General features: G+C 39.7%; 2 protein-coding genes, 1 long non-coding RNA gene and 1 pseudogene across 3 annotated transcripts; 1 reads left to right on the forward strand and 3 right to left on the reverse strand.

Moving 5' to 3' along the window:
• On the forward strand, positions 1-3,282 carry LOC112172936 (probable L-type lectin-domain containing receptor kinase S.5). The gene is made up of 2 exons (XM_024310446.2): positions 1-1,343; positions 2,163-3,282. Exons 1-2 carry the CDS (start codon positions 92-94, stop codon positions 2,942-2,944), a joined length of 2,034 nt encoding a protein of 677 aa, XP_024166214.1. The 5' UTR covers positions 1-91; the 3' UTR covers positions 2,945-3,282.
• A 776-nt stretch (positions 3,283-4,058) lies between these two features.
• LOC112171403 lies at positions 4,059-4,852 on the reverse strand (annotated as a pseudogene).
• A 6,259-nt stretch (positions 4,853-11,111) lies between these two features.
• On the reverse strand, positions 11,112-13,547 carry LOC112173108. Its single transcript, XR_005802027.1, has 4 exons — positions 13,451-13,547; positions 12,199-12,841; positions 11,474-11,614; positions 11,112-11,388 (listed from the first exon to the last, which is right to left on the reverse strand). It is a non-coding gene; the product is annotated as an uncharacterized LOC112173108 (long non-coding RNA).
• Positions 13,548-14,219: 672 nt separating this feature from the next.
• On the reverse strand, positions 14,220-14,825 carry LOC112171404 (leucine-rich repeat protein 1). Its single transcript, XM_024308594.1, has one exon. The coding sequence runs from the start codon at positions 14,823-14,825 to the stop codon at positions 14,220-14,222; it is 606 nt and encodes a 201-aa protein (XP_024164362.1).
• Positions 14,826-15,377: the final 552 nt, after the last annotated feature.

Genomic DNA, 15,377 nt, shown 5'->3' on the forward strand with positions numbered 1-15,377 from the left:
TATCAAGGCATCCCTTTCCTCTCAAACTTGGCTCTTCCATCTTTTCTTTTCTCTGCAGTTTTAGTTACATGAACCAAAATCAAGGAGGAAAATGGTTTTTTCTCAAAGATTATCAATCATCTACTTTGTTTTCACCTTTGCCATAATTTTTGTAGCATCAGCAGCTGATCCTAGGCAATTCCCCTTTACCACATTCAGTGAAAAAACTGACCAATCTATATTCCATTTCACGCCTTATTCTTCCATTGATCAAGGGGCACTTCAGTTAACCCCAGACTCAGAGAATGCAGAGGTCAGCTTTTCTAACAAGTCCGGCAGGATCATGTATCACAAACCTTATAGACTCTGGTCATCTGACAATGAAGACGATGATGGTGTTGCCTCCTTCAACTCGACTTTCGTCATGAACTTCTATCGTGAGAAAGACTGGATTGCTGGTGAAGGGTTTGCTTTTCTTATAGCGTCGGATTGGAACATGCCTGAGCAAAGCTATGGGCAGTGGCTAGGCCTCACCAATGCCGCCACTGATGGTAATGCTACAAACCACATGGTTGCCATAGAATTCGACACAAGAAAGCAAGATTTCGACCCCGATGACAACCATATAGGCCTCAACATCAACTCTGTAAGATCAAGTAAGACTTTTTCACTTGAGCCTTTCGACATTGAGATATCACCGGAGGTAAGCACCAACTACACCGTGTGGGTGCAATACAATGGCATCTCAAAAGTCATTGAAGTCTACATGGCTAAGCGCTTCATAAACAACCCACCAGGAAGGCCGGAGACACCACTTATGAGGGAGTCAATAAACTTGAAACAATATCTAAAACAAGACTCCTACTTTGGATTTTCTGGTTCCACAGGTAGCCCGGCTAAGCAGCTAAACTGTGTTTTGGAATGGAATCTAGTGGTTCAAGAATTCAAGACCAGAAAGGATATGACTTTGTTGAAGATCGGTGTGCCAGCATTGGTTTTGTTGGTAGTATTTGCTGGTATTTTGGGAGTTGTGTATGTCAAGAAGAAGAAAAGAACCAGTCTTGAGGAGTCCATTGTGCACGGGACACTGAAGAGGTTGCCAGGAATGCCGAGGGAGTTCAAGTACAAAGAGCTCAAGGATGCAACTAATAATTTCCATGCGAGTATGATCCTGGGACAAGGTGGTTTTGGCGTTGTTTACAGAGGGACTCTGCGTGATCTTAATGATGCAAATGCTACTAACGAGTCTGCAGAAATTGCTGTCAAGCAATTCTCAAGAGATAACATCAAAGGCAAAGATGATTTCATGGCAGAATTAACCATTATTCACCGCCTTCGCCACAAAAATCTTGTCCGGTTAGTAGGTATGTAATCTCCATCATTCCTTTTACTCATCCAATCTTCTTCTGTTTTTGTTTTTCTTTTCTTTTTTTCCTCCTCTCCCTAAATTATTTTCGTCTTACAGTTCCATATTGTGCTTTATTTTCTCTGAAAGTCACCTATCCATATCGTTTAAGACAATTCAAAAGGTTGTGATCTAAACTCTAAAGAAAGGACAAGTTCCATTTCAGAAAAAAAAAAAATAAATAAAATAAAAGTAAAAAATAAAATTAAAAAAGGGTCAAGTTAAGGGTCAACAATCAACCACTAATAGGCAACTAGTTTATATATTGCTTCACCAGAAAACTATTGAATTTGGAATAGTCTATTGCATTGAACAGGTCTTCGTTTATCCTTTTAGGGACTGAAATGGTACGAATCATTTTCCTCACATTTTCTCAACTCTGTACCCAAAAAAAAATAAATAAATAAATAAAAATAAAACATTTTCTCAATTCACACACATGGCCGGAGTAAGACATTACATTTTGAGCAGAACCCATTCCACCATAAACAATCGCTAGTTAAATGGTTTTGTATAAAAATTACAAATACAACTGATTAGAGCAAAGACGTGCATACATTACCAAATAAGACATAGAAAAGAATTTAGGAATATATGTACACAGAAACAAGGAAACCGGTTCGGAAGGCAGTTGTAGGCCATTCTCTTTTATTCTGAATTCCAGTTGCATTTTCTTAAAATATTTCTTCACATGAAGCTCAATCAATTAATAATCTCCAAATTCATGTTTATCATAGAAAGTTTCTAATCTATGTACATATACTATCCCCTTGTACAGGATGGTGCTATGAGAAAGGAAAGCTTCTTTTAGTATATGATTTCATGCCAAATGGTAGCGTTGATAGGCACATATATGAAGCTTCAAACCAGAATACACTCAATTGGGAGCATCGATGCAAGATCCTAGCTGGTGTGGCGTCAGCTTTGCATTATCTGCAAAATGAGTATGATCAAAAAGTGGTGCACCGTGACCTCAAAGCTAGTAACATATTGCTTGACTCTGAGTTCAATGCTCGCCTTGGAGACTTTGGCCTTGCCCGAGCCTTGGAACAAGAGAGGAACTCGTATGCTGAACTAGAACTAGCAGGAGTTGCTGGTACCCTGGGCTATGTTGCTCCAGAGTGCTTCCATACAAGGAAGGCTACTCCAGAATCTGATGTTTTCGGTTTTGGGGCAGTTGTGCTTGAAATTGTGTGTGGGAGAAGTCCTGGGATTCAGATTATTCATGGACAACACCAGTTTTCTTTGGTCGATTGGGTGTGGATGTTCCATCGAGAAGGGTGTATTGAGGAAGCTGTGGATGAGCGACTGAACAGTAATTACGCGTTGGAGGAAGCAAAGAAGCTTTTGCTTCTTGGGTTGGCGTGTTCACATCCTAATGCTAGTGAGCGGCCTCAAACACAAGCCATATGCCAGATTATATCTGGAACCATGTCAGTCCCTAGTGTGCCTCCATTCAAGCCTGTTTTCACATGGCCTTCCATGGGTACTGCATATAGCAGCACTGACAGTACAGTTTCTAACGTCACCCTTTCTAGGATCACAGTATCTCTGTCTTAGTTAATTACTCTTTAAGCTTATGGGAATGGGGTTAACCAGACAAAATGATCAGTGAAATATTCTCCCGTCACCAATAGGATTGGGGATTTGTACAGAAACCAAAATGTTTAGTATACATAATGGAGAGGAGTGCTAAATGTACTATGGATTTTCTTGGCTCTACCTCAGAAATCAATCAACTTTATATGTCATAACATCATCCAACTTAAACATCTGTTAATTAACATACCGGTTCTCTTATACCTGTGATGTAAGGTAACTTCCATCCAAGGTTAATGCTAATTGAAGAGGACTACTGGTCATTGATTATATAGACATTAAATTATCTATTTTGTGAATTACTGGTCATTGATTATATAGACATTAAATTTTGTGAATTACAATTTGTGTTTGTTTAACAAATTCACCAAGCTGTTTCAGTTATAAAGAGTTGTATATTTATCCATTTGGTCATGTTATTCCTTTTGAGTCCTGTGAAATACACTTCTTGCTAATTCATGTGCTAATTATTTGACATTTTGTTTGGTTATGCCATGTAGACGAATAATGAAATGAAAGTGGCTGAATTGGAAGCTAAACTTGGTAGTAAGATAAGCAAAATTGATGCCCTTATTTACTGGCAAGTCATCCAAGCTACTAACATTTTGGCGACCAAATTTGATTTGCTCAGCGTGATTTCTCCCTATGTCGGAGAAAAGAAAAAGGGATTATGTCTTAAATATTTTAGAGCATATTTTAGAGCATGGCACCAATGACTTATGAAAAAAGGAACTATTAATATGTTCAAGGTTTTCAGTAACCATTTATATTTGTTCTAAGAGTGATTGTCAATAAGAATACACAATATTCTTATAATCCCACTGGTCTATCTGATAATGTCAATGCATTACTATAAAACCCGCAGCAACGTGCGGGGTGCTATTTCTAGTATATATTGTAAAACTGGTAGACGTTGGCTGAGTTCGTAAATTTAGCTAATACGTATAGGTAACCTACCTCCCATCGATTGACAGATAGATCAAGTTCGAGTCCCCCTCTTCTCTTGACTTGTATGTATACTGTAAATACTAATAAAATAGAACTCTAACGTCTAAAGGACTAGCTCCGAAGCTTTCTATTGAGAGACGAAAAACGAAAAAGAGAAAACAAAACCAATACCAAAACCGAGTGCTCCCAACATGACTACAGTGTAAGACTTGAAAACGCTCACTAAATCATTTGACAACTTGTTCTTTGCAGCTGCCTGGCAACCTCCCAAAGGACCGCCACAAAGTCCAGGATTGTTTGCATAGTCCACTTCGATTATACCATCCTTAACGTTGAAGGTGGGGACTGACCCAGACAGTTGATTGTTGGCCACGCTAAATGTTTAATTTTAAGCCTACTGAGCTGAACCAGTTCTGCAGGAATCTGACCCGTAAACTTGACAACAACAAGTTTAAGGGCATTGAGAAAAGTACAATTGGAGATATTCCGGGGAATTGGCCCTGAGAAGCTGTTGGACGAGAGATCAAGCGACGTAACGAAAGGGATCAATTTTAGGATATCACTGGGAAGTGATCCACTGAGGCCGTTGCTTGAAAGATCTAAGCCTGTTAAGCTTGTACAATTCACAACGCCGCGAGGAAACTGGCCTTTGAGTCCCAAATCCCCAAGCTTGATATTTATAACTTTGCTTTCATAAGGGTGCCAACACTCGATTCCCAGAAAGTTACAGATGAAACCTTCAGTGGGATTGCTAAAATCCCATGAAGAGGTTAACATGCCTAAAGGGTCCTCCAGTGATGCTTTTATACTTCTCAAGCAGTTGATATCACTCTCGACACCAGAAATGAATCTACAACTAAGCAATAACAAGAAAACACCCGCAAGAAAAACATTGCAAAGATCTCGTCCAGTCAACAACATTGCTATTTAGCAAACACTAAGCTAGCAACAGAGAAAATTGCAATCAATATATCTACCCTAGTAATTATTATTATAACTCAGAGCTCAAGATCGACACACTGAATCCCCACACAAGTAGGGTTGGATATATAGCGAGCTAGCATCAAAGATATACAACCCAAAGAAGGGGGTTATTCCCTTTTCCACAAAGACTTCAAAGTCTAAACGTACGGTTGACAAATCAAAGCACTCCACTATTTGAAATTTGGAAGTGTGAATCATACGTCGAATTTAATTTCTTTGACTATGCATCTTTCACTTTCGACCATGCAGTACGTGGCCATAGTTCGTACTCTTCTGTTATTGGTGCCCCTGTTCAATAATTGTACTATTAATTAACGCGCCATAAAGCTAAAGGAAAATTCGGGACGAGTTGGAGGTAAAAAATAGACGGTGACTCGCCCACGGTTTTGGCTATATCATAACTGAGCCAGTGTCTAAGCCCAGGCACGGAATCAGGAATTAAATTTGAGGTGGACTAAATTTTTAGGAATCAATAGATTTAATTACTTATATCAAGAAATCGATAAATATTCAAATTTTAACATGAATTACTTAAATTCGAATATAAATTACATTCTAATTTCATCAAAAATTTCATTATAGAAGAGAAGTTAAAGTGTAATACCTTAACAAGTTTAAGAGAATGAGAATGAGAGCAGGAAAGGAGAGAGACCGACGCCTATAATAATGATGTACGTGCAAAGAGAATTAGAGATGTGAGAGTTGAGTATGAGAAATGCAAAACCGGGTAGAGAGAGGAGGAAACAGAAAACTAAAAAAGAGGAGAGAGAGGAGAAAAGTTTTCTTTATCTAGTTGTCTACTTGTTGTTTGCAGACTACAACATATCTTAATCATACATATATATAATAATTTTTCCCCCCTAAAATGTTGGGGTGTGCTGCAGCACACCTCAGCCACCCCCTACATCCATGCCTCTAAGCCGCTAGATAAACCCAAATAAGTTCGTATTGGATGTGCTAAGATCAAAATAACCAGTAACTCCACACCACTTAGACTCTTAGGAGTGCTTAATTATCCGGAAAAAAAAATGCAGCTATTTGCACACCAATTTATTAGATTTACGAAAAAATGCAGCTATTTGGGATGGGGATAGTGGACCAGGTCAGTGTTGGCGGCGTTCCTGGTGTGTGCTGGGTCTGAATCCATCATTTCTCTGTAGGGATAGAACAAGCTCATATCGATCGTATATCTCAAGTACCGAAAGATATCTTTTACACCAATCCAATGGTGTCACGTTGGCACAAAGTTATATCTAGCTAACAAGTTCACTGCAAATAAGATGTCCGGTTTTGTGCATTGAGCTAAGTACAATAATGTGCTTATTGTACTTAAGTGGGGAACTTTTGCCTTTAGCACATCTTCGCCATCATCCTTTGGACGAAGAAGATCATTTTCAGGATCAAGACAACGGACGATCATGGGGGTGCTTGAAGGCTTGACCTTGTCAAAATATCTAAGCATCTATCAACACAATGCTCAAGTTTCAGATGGACATGGCACAACACATGACCAGCGTGTTTGCATGTCAACCAACATCATGAGATATTTAAACGTCCGCAAGTTGGTTGAACTAGTCCACAAAATCCCCATGGATTCTATGTACGTAAGAGCAGAATTAGTATTTTCATATCCTTTGTATAGGACGGTCTCAGTCCTAACTTCCCTAAGGAATAGGTTTTGTAAAACTAGCGAGAGGCTTTAGAAGCAACCAATGCGGATTTTGGTTGGGCCTGAGTGTTTGAAACGCTATTCGAAGCAAATTTGGTAATTGTAGCATCACCTAGGGTGCCATCACCAAGATGGACGCCATCCATGGCATCATGGAGAAGGACTGTGCCAGCCCTAGGCTGGTGGTGGATGCAGCGGTGCCCTAGGCAGCGGCAGCGGTCATACTTAGTCTAGGAATCAACATTTGATTCATGCTTCGTTTCGCTCGAAAGAATGGATGTCCATATGAAGTCTTTAGTAGACGGATCATCATATCATGACTAGGATAACCTATCATGTCGTGACAAAGCTAATATGTGTCTAAATCCAAGAGATTTCTCTCATAACTTCATTGGATTTAATAGCTCGAATAGTGACATAGTGTCCACTAGAGAGACACATAAACTTCTCTAAGATGCACCTTTGTTTACAATCATTAGAGGTAGCAAAGGAACTCATTTCCGTTCTCGCATGGTTTCCGTTGGCTATTTATAAGTGCGATTTGCCCTAGGAGCGTAAAGAGTTTATGTGATAGTAATCAAGGTGTCATTTGGCAAGGGGAACTTGGGCTATTCCATATCCTTGAATTAATACTGATGGTCTAGCCATCTAGTCACAAAGAAATATGCTCAGAATCAAAATGGAGTCATAATGAAGAGAACTCGAAATTTTATTCATAAGCCAACAGAGTACATCATTGTCTCTTAACCATTAGGAGAATCTAATCCAATTGCTAGCTAATGCAAATTGCCTATTACATCTCTTGGAAAAATAAAGACTTAAACAGAATTAGCGATCTATTGATCCCAGCCAGATTTGTAGTCTTTAACCCTTCATTCTAGATCATCTTCTTGATCTTCTTGTTCCATATAGTGAGCTTCTCCTGCTTCACAATATGCTTTGTAGGCGGTGACAATTTCTTCACGAGCTCTACAAATGTGTGCCCAATGACCGAATACTCCACACCGAGAACATACATCTCATTGCTCAGACTCCATTGATTGAGGTGCTTTGAAAGAATCATTTAGATGGCTCTTAGTGTTGGTGGCACCACCAACATAGCCAGAGGCGTTGCCTCCCTCTCTCTTTCCACGTTGACCTCTTCAGTTCCGTGTTCGCCTCTCTTGGCGGTTACCTTCCCAAGTATAGCGATTATATGGACCAGAACGTCAAGAAGTATCTCTAAGATTAGGGTTTCGCTCTTAGCGTCCTCTCTTAGTGGCGCGACTATAATTGGATTCCGGAATATGCTCTGTTTCCACAGATCTCGAATTATAGTTCTTCACAAGGATGTTGTTATGCTTTTCAATGACATTCATAGCTCCAACAAGCTCATGAAACCTTGTGATCCGTTTTGCAGTAACATCGATTCGATAGTTCTTAGCAACCATCAATGCAGAGACGGGGAAGGTAGAGAGAGTTTTCTCAATCAACATCGCATCTGTGATCTCTTTACCACAGAATTCTATTAAGGATTTAATGCGAAGTGCTTCCAAATTGTAGTCAAGGACTGACTTGAAATCACAGAAGCGGAGGCTATACCATCTCTCTTCTAGGTTAGGAAGCAGGGAGTCACGGACGTTGCCAAATCTTTCTTCGAGTGAAACCCATAGCGTTCTGGGGTATTCTTCATTCATACACTCATACTAGAGCGAATCATCCATATGACGAGTCATTAGGATGATGGCTTTCGCCCTATTTGCCTCTAAGGCTGCTCTATTTGCTTTCAAAGCTTGAGCTTGCTCAACAGTTAGCACATCCTGACTAGGCTTGAGAACTGTATCCAAGATTCCATTGTCCTTAAGATGCTGGCGAACATCACGAATCCATTTGTGATATCCAGAGCCAGTTGTTCCCAATGGAGCAAATTCCAATTTTTTCAGGTTACTCATCCTGAAAGAGAACAAGAAAAAGAGTTAGTTTCGGAGCGTAAAAGGCTACCACGAAAACAATAGAATTTCTAAGCGTAGTCGCTTCCAAGAAATCCGATTCCAAGAGATATTGGATTAGATCAAAACAACGATGTAAGTGGTCGATCATAAATTCTCTACAAACTCTAAGTTTGGAGATCTCAACAAACTCCAAGTTTAGAGTGAGTACGAACCCCCACAGTTCGGCTTAATTAAGTCTCTCCTATGATAAAGAAAGGGGGGATAGAAGAAGGGAGTTTGCAAGTCCCCAAGAAAAGAAGAGAAAAAGAATAAAAAACTCCAAAAAGGGTAACTTTTAGTAAAACATACCTCTTAGGATTGCAGAACATATTCGGTCCTTGCTGTAGGATTGGAGACGAGCTTCAGTCCTAGTGCAAGTAAGCAGACTTATAGGATTGCAGCGTGGTCGTGGAGTCGCGGGGGTTGCGGAATCATTGAGTCGCGGGGTCGCTGAATCATGGGGTCGCAAGATCTTTGAGTCGCAGGGTCGCTGAGTCGCGAGGTTGCGGGGTCGCGGGAGCCCGAAGGAGCATTTGCTGGGGCAAGCGAGCATGCGTAAGGGCAGGCGAGCGTTCGCGAGGATCAGAAGGCAAGCAGAGTTTGCAGGCGCTGCAGGGGCAGCGAGGCTAACCTAGTAGGGTTAGCGTTGAGTTGCGACGAGGGGGCTGCGGGGCAGTTAGTAGCGCAGGCGAGGCTAATCCGGTGAAGAATTTTTCCTGTTTTAGGGTTTTGATTTTTAGGGCTAGGGTTAGGGCTTGTATTGATAACGTGTTTTAGAGAAACGATATTTGATAGAGAATTGTTGTGTGTTCTCATTAATAATAGAGGCTTCTTTATATATAGGATTACAATGCATAGAATCTGAATCATACAAGGAAAGGTAATCATATAATGAATAGGAATCTCTAGATTCTTCTAATTAAACCTTATTACTTCTAGGTCAAGTAACTTAGAATTTAGGCCAGACACATATTCTGGATTTACTTGAACAATTTAGTAAGGGGGGTGAAATTTGCACACCCCAATTTACATTCTACACACCCTTTCTAATTTTTAAATATTTTCTTATGTCCTCTCATATTTGTTTCCCACATTACCCTTCTTTTCCCACAAGTTGATCCTCCTCTCTAGCACCTGGAACGATCTCACAGACCATAGAACACCAAGAACTTCTCACATCTACAGAAATTGAACAGTTGTCTATAATGATGTAAATCTTTTATCAAGATTTCTTTTTTCCTTTTGGATTGAACCACAATCAAGCAGACCCAAAAATCTCAGACAAACAAAGAACAAAAGAAACCCAGAATTCTATAAATGAAAACGTGAAATAGAGGAGCTTTTCATCAACAACAGCTTCGTCAGCAACGAACCCAGAAACGATTTGACGCCTTTTGTCTCTGTCAGAAACATACTGACTCTGCAATACAACATAAATCAAGAATTAATTACTCGATAATCAAGAATCAAGCACGAAAATTTCATTGAAAAATTTTAAAGAAAAGAAATGATTTTCATGATCGCGAATTCAGAAACCAATTTAGAGATTAAGAGGGAAAGACCTCGTGGTAATCTTCGGAAGGAACAACCAAGGCGTCAAGAGGAGGAGAGTGAGACGCCATTAGAGACCTCTGTTCTTCATATGAGAAGAAGTCCGAGCCCACCAACTCTCTCCTCCTCCTTCAACGGCGGCGGCAACGACAACACCACCACGCCGCTTCTGAAGGACACTTCGTCGGTGGGACCCAAGCCTTACACGGCGGCGGCGGCGCGCAGCAGCAGCAAGGATGAGTGGACCTGCGAGCTTCAGTCGATTCCCAGCGGCGGTCTGGAGGCCGTGACCGGATCGGGCAACGGGAGATACGGCGGGCTTGGATTGGAGGACTTGGAGACCATGCTGTCCGAAACGGCGGCGTCTCCGGGTCAAGACCAGTCGCTGCTCCGGTGGATCTCAGGCGACGTGGACGACGCGTAGTTTGGGCTAAAGCAGCTGTTGCAGAGTGAGAACAACAGTAACTCTCTTGAGTTTAACGGCAATGGGGGTCTAGGAATCGTTGATCAGGGTTCCGGTTTCGACCACATCGAAAGTAGCGTTTCCGGTCCCAATTTGGGGTTCTCCGGCGGTTCTAGTTTGAATGGGAAAATGGATTTTTGTGCCCAGCTCTTCTGGGCCACTGAACTACAAGGTCTCAAATGTTGGGTTGATGAACAATAATGGCGGCAACAACAACAAGAAGTCCAATTTCTCCAATTCATCACTTCCAGTTTCACTGCCTCATGGAATGGTCTATCATAATCACCGGCAGAGTTGTGGAAGAAGAAGGGAAAACTTCTGGGAGAAGAAGGGTAATATGGGAAACAAATATGAGAGGATATCAGAAAATATTAAAAAATTAGAAAGGGTGTGTAGAATGTAAATTGGGGTGTGCAAATTTCACCCCCCTTTAGTAATTTACAACAATTTCGATTCTAATAATATAATAATTTAACAAATTTCCATTGGATTTTAACCTGCTTTGCAGGGAATTGAATTGACAATGCCCAGAAAAGAAGAAAATAAAACGAATAACTTCGTTCATTGTATTACTGATTTATGATTTACAGATATAAATCAAATCCAAAATATAGCATTTACATAGTCCACTTAATCCCAATAGTACTGTTATCACAAAGAGGTTTCTAACTAGAAGCTAAGATACAGCTCTAGAAGTTCCAACTTAGAATTCAAAGTGTGCCCTGTGACTCTGGTGCAAACTTTGCCTAAGCTATGCTGCAAGTTCTTTATGGATCCTCAGGAACTGACCATTGCTCACACAATGGAAAACTTCTTATCTCTGAAGTATAGATGGAGAAAAAAAATCAGCACATATACGTAGAAAACGAATAAATAACATTGATGTATGAACTATGGCAACTCACAGAGGAATCTGGGGCTTTATTAGGAGCACCCTCTTCAAAAGCAGGACAACCATAGCCTAACTTAAGTTTTGTGGACTTGTGATCGACCAGGAAACATAACTCCCTTCACCAAGCGGCTTGTCAAATTTCCTAGTCTCTTACCTGCAGACATATCATAAACTACAAGTGTGTTCAAATGAGTTGAAAACAAGTCCAAAATCAATGAGAAAATACAACAATGTAATTGTCAATGAACATAGCACTAGGAACTAGGAAGTAGCAATAAATTTTACTAATCAATAATCAATCAATAGGAACTAGGCATAGGTGAAAAGAAAACAATGAATAGAGACAATTCACGTTTTTATAATTCTCAAAAGATCCCCACATAAAGGAACCCACAGATATAGTTTTGGCTCCTTCACACAGAGGAATTCACTTGGAAAAGAAAATTGTCCATACTAATGGATGGGTCCATAGACATACATGGGTTTAAGAACTGCAACAAGGGGTTACAACGGAAAGCTCCATCATGTAAAATGAGATTCGGATCAAAATAAATCTAAGAGAAAGCTCCATTCAAGTAGAGAATTCATGCAGCAATTCAACATTGCTAGATGCAGTAGTATTAGTAGAGATTAGCAGTACTAAGAAAGATACAAGATTGGTCTCTTCGAGAAAACCCAATTCAAAGTCGCACATTTCTCCATCTCAAATCAATAGAAATTCAAACCCAGAAACTATACCTGATCGCCGATGAGAAGAGGTTGACAGTGGGTTTTAACAGCCAAACAATACGACCTGCAAGCATCAATAAAAAATAATAATAATAAAGATCAAAACACAAAACAAAAATACGAAAAAACTCAATTCATAATCAAAACTCACAAAAGGGAAAAGAAATAACTACCACACAAACAAAAGATACACAATTTATTCAAATTTATAGCCAAATCGAAGAAATCGCAATATGGCAGAAGAAAAGATTAGAGATGTAAGTAGTTATGAAATTGATCATATCCATGTGTGAAGCAAAGTGCAGATAGCATGAAAAAGAGAGAAGGAGATATCTGGAAGGTCGTTGGAAATGCAGGGCGTTGCGAGAGGTCGCGGCGGGGGTCTGAGATCTGGTTTTTGGAGAGAGAGAGAGAGAGATTTATTTACCAAGACCAGAGTGGGACTCCAGCAATATTTTAAAGAAAAATCACGCTTGTAAATATATGTGGCATGCATTATCCACAGATGAGGGTGGAAAACTCTAATTTCATTCATAAATGATCAAATTGCATTGACCGAGACTCTTTCGCACAAAAACTTCAACCGTGGCTATACCATCCGTGGCCATTGCTCATATTTGTTGTAGTGTTTCTCTTTGCCATTGCAATTAATCTGTGTATATAATTAATGTAAATATGAGTACTGACCCCAATAGTATACTGACCCCCAGAAGTGTACTGACCCAGTAGTTTCTTCTATTTCTTTTCGAGATAAAAATTGAAAAAGAAAAAACAAAAGGAAGTAGAAGATACAAGCAGCAAATCTTGCAACTAATTCATGAACTTGCAAGAACACAGAACCAAAAAAAGCAACAAATTTTTGGTCAAACTAACATAAACACAAAACTAAAGCATTACACAACACTACCAATCCCATAAGAAACTGACATAAACACTGGCAGCAAAAGTGCACCAAATGTTGATTTGCACTATCAAGTTTTTTTCACTAAATCAAAATCAGAGGATCCCGAATACAACTAAAATAGCATATCCAATAACAGAACACATTATATGTAATGGTGATTTCAATATGGATCAAGTTCAATAAAGTGGGAAGATAAACTAAAGATAACAGATAATATAAAAACCAGCATACAGAATCATGACCAAAAAAGAAAAATGCACAACGCGCAGTCTCAGTCATTTCGGCATTCAAATCTCGAAAACAAAGAATCTCTCCGAAAAAAACCCTAGGATAGAGAAAAAGAACATCGAAACGGACCGGAAACCTAAAATTGGAATCATAGTGCCAGGGACGACGATCCAGAAAAGAAGAGCAAACCAAGTGGGAGCAACAAGAGATCGAACCCGTTGGGAGTGAGGATCGAGTCAAAGTGAGAGAGAGAGAGAGACAGGGAGAGGGAGAGAGTAACTGAGGAGCAGATCAGCGATAGCTAGTAACTACAAATTTATCTTTGTTGCTTCGCCACCGGAGCCTCGACGAAATGGAAGAGAGCCTTGGGGGAGAAAATGGATTTGAAAGAGAGTGAGTGAGTGGCAATTTTTGTAATTTCATAAAATTTTAACTGTCTTTTTTGTCCTTAAGGTATAGAATGGTTACTGTCGCTAAGCTTTAATTGACCGCACGGAGACCGCGTTTGTGGCCTTGCGCATGGGAAAGAAATGTAGGAATTTGTAGTTGATGATCATTGCTTGCAAAAAATATTAGCTTATTGTTTTTGGCTTGACATCCTAAATTCGTTCATGCCTAAAATTAGCCTAATTTATTTTCAATTCCTGGCTACATCTCTGTTGGTATTAGTAATGGAAAATCTAGTATTGCAATTTTTTTCTTTTCTATATATGACGGTGCGTTCCTGCGCATATATTGAGTTAAAGAAAAACTGATTTATGGCTAATGAATAAGTAAACTGAATAAAAGAGAGCCGTTCCATTATGCAGTACCGCCGTTCCATTACCCAGAGATGGAGAATTTTAAGGTACATATCGTTATTTGTCTTTATTACATACTGGTGCAGCTACAGAGTCGATCATTCTGCTTGGCATACTGTGTAATCACCCAGAAAATTTGGCTTGGGCCAGAAGTCCCAACACAAATTGTTCCCGGAAAAATCTGCCACTTTCATGTTTGGAAGGTTTCCAATTTGGTAGGCGACTTCCCCAGTGAGTTCGTTGTGATCGAGATTTGCAAAAACCAGTGATCTCAAGTTCCCCAGTGAAGGAGGAATCTTGCCTGATAATAGGTTATCTGACAACCTCAAGACTCGGAGGTTCTCCAGGTTACCAAGCTCCTCCGGAATGGTTCCTTCGATCGTATTGTTGATAATACTCAGATCTACTAGAGCCGAAAGACCTCCAAGTTCCGGTGCCAGATTTCCTCCTAGGTTATTGATGCCTATGCTCAGTGAGGTGACCCTATTGTTCTCGCACTCAATGAATTTCCAAGTGCATGGGCTAACGGCGACATCCCAGTTAGAGAGAACGTTCAATGGATCCACTAAGCTCTTCTTCAACGCAGCCAGAGCTTGTTTGTCTGATTCGATGTCTGCTCCGTAGACCAACGGAAAAATGAGGCTTGCAGTTAGGGTAATGGTTAGGGTTAACAACATCAAGCAGGCGGTGGCTGCCATCGACATGGTTGATGCTCGTTGCTAGCTTTTATCAGTATGTGTTTTGAGATTCTGAAAGAGTGGTTGATTCTGTGCTCTATATATATTGTATTCCACAAAATCCACTCTAAGGAAAGAGAGTACTCTAGGACAGGCATGAATACAGTAATACTAATTTATGACAGAAAATCTACGTATTTTTCTAATGACAATTAATGATAGGTGATGAGGCCTAAAATTTAAGCCTCAATTTTAGGTGTCATGCCGGAAGTGAATATAATTTTTTTTTTAATTTCACATAATGTATCTTACCAAATCATAATATTGCAACACCAATATTTCTCTTCTATATTTCCTTTTGAATCTTAGGGGCCGGGGTGAATTAATGACATTAATGAATTTAATTAGGTGACAGAAAAAATATTACATGTTAATAGCAGCCATTAATTATGTACTAAATTAAGGGATATGTCTATAGATTTTTTTACCAATATTTTTCTTCATTTAATTAATTAAATTCTTTCCTGTAAACTTTATTTTGAAATAGCATCAATGCATTAAATTAGGTGACAGAAAATA

The sequence above is a fragment of the Rosa chinensis genome, chromosome 6 (assembly GCF_002994745.2).
Source record: "Rosa chinensis cultivar Old Blush chromosome 6, RchiOBHm-V2, whole genome shotgun sequence".
Lineage (NCBI taxonomy): Eukaryota > Viridiplantae > Streptophyta > Magnoliopsida > Rosales > Rosaceae > Rosa > Rosa chinensis.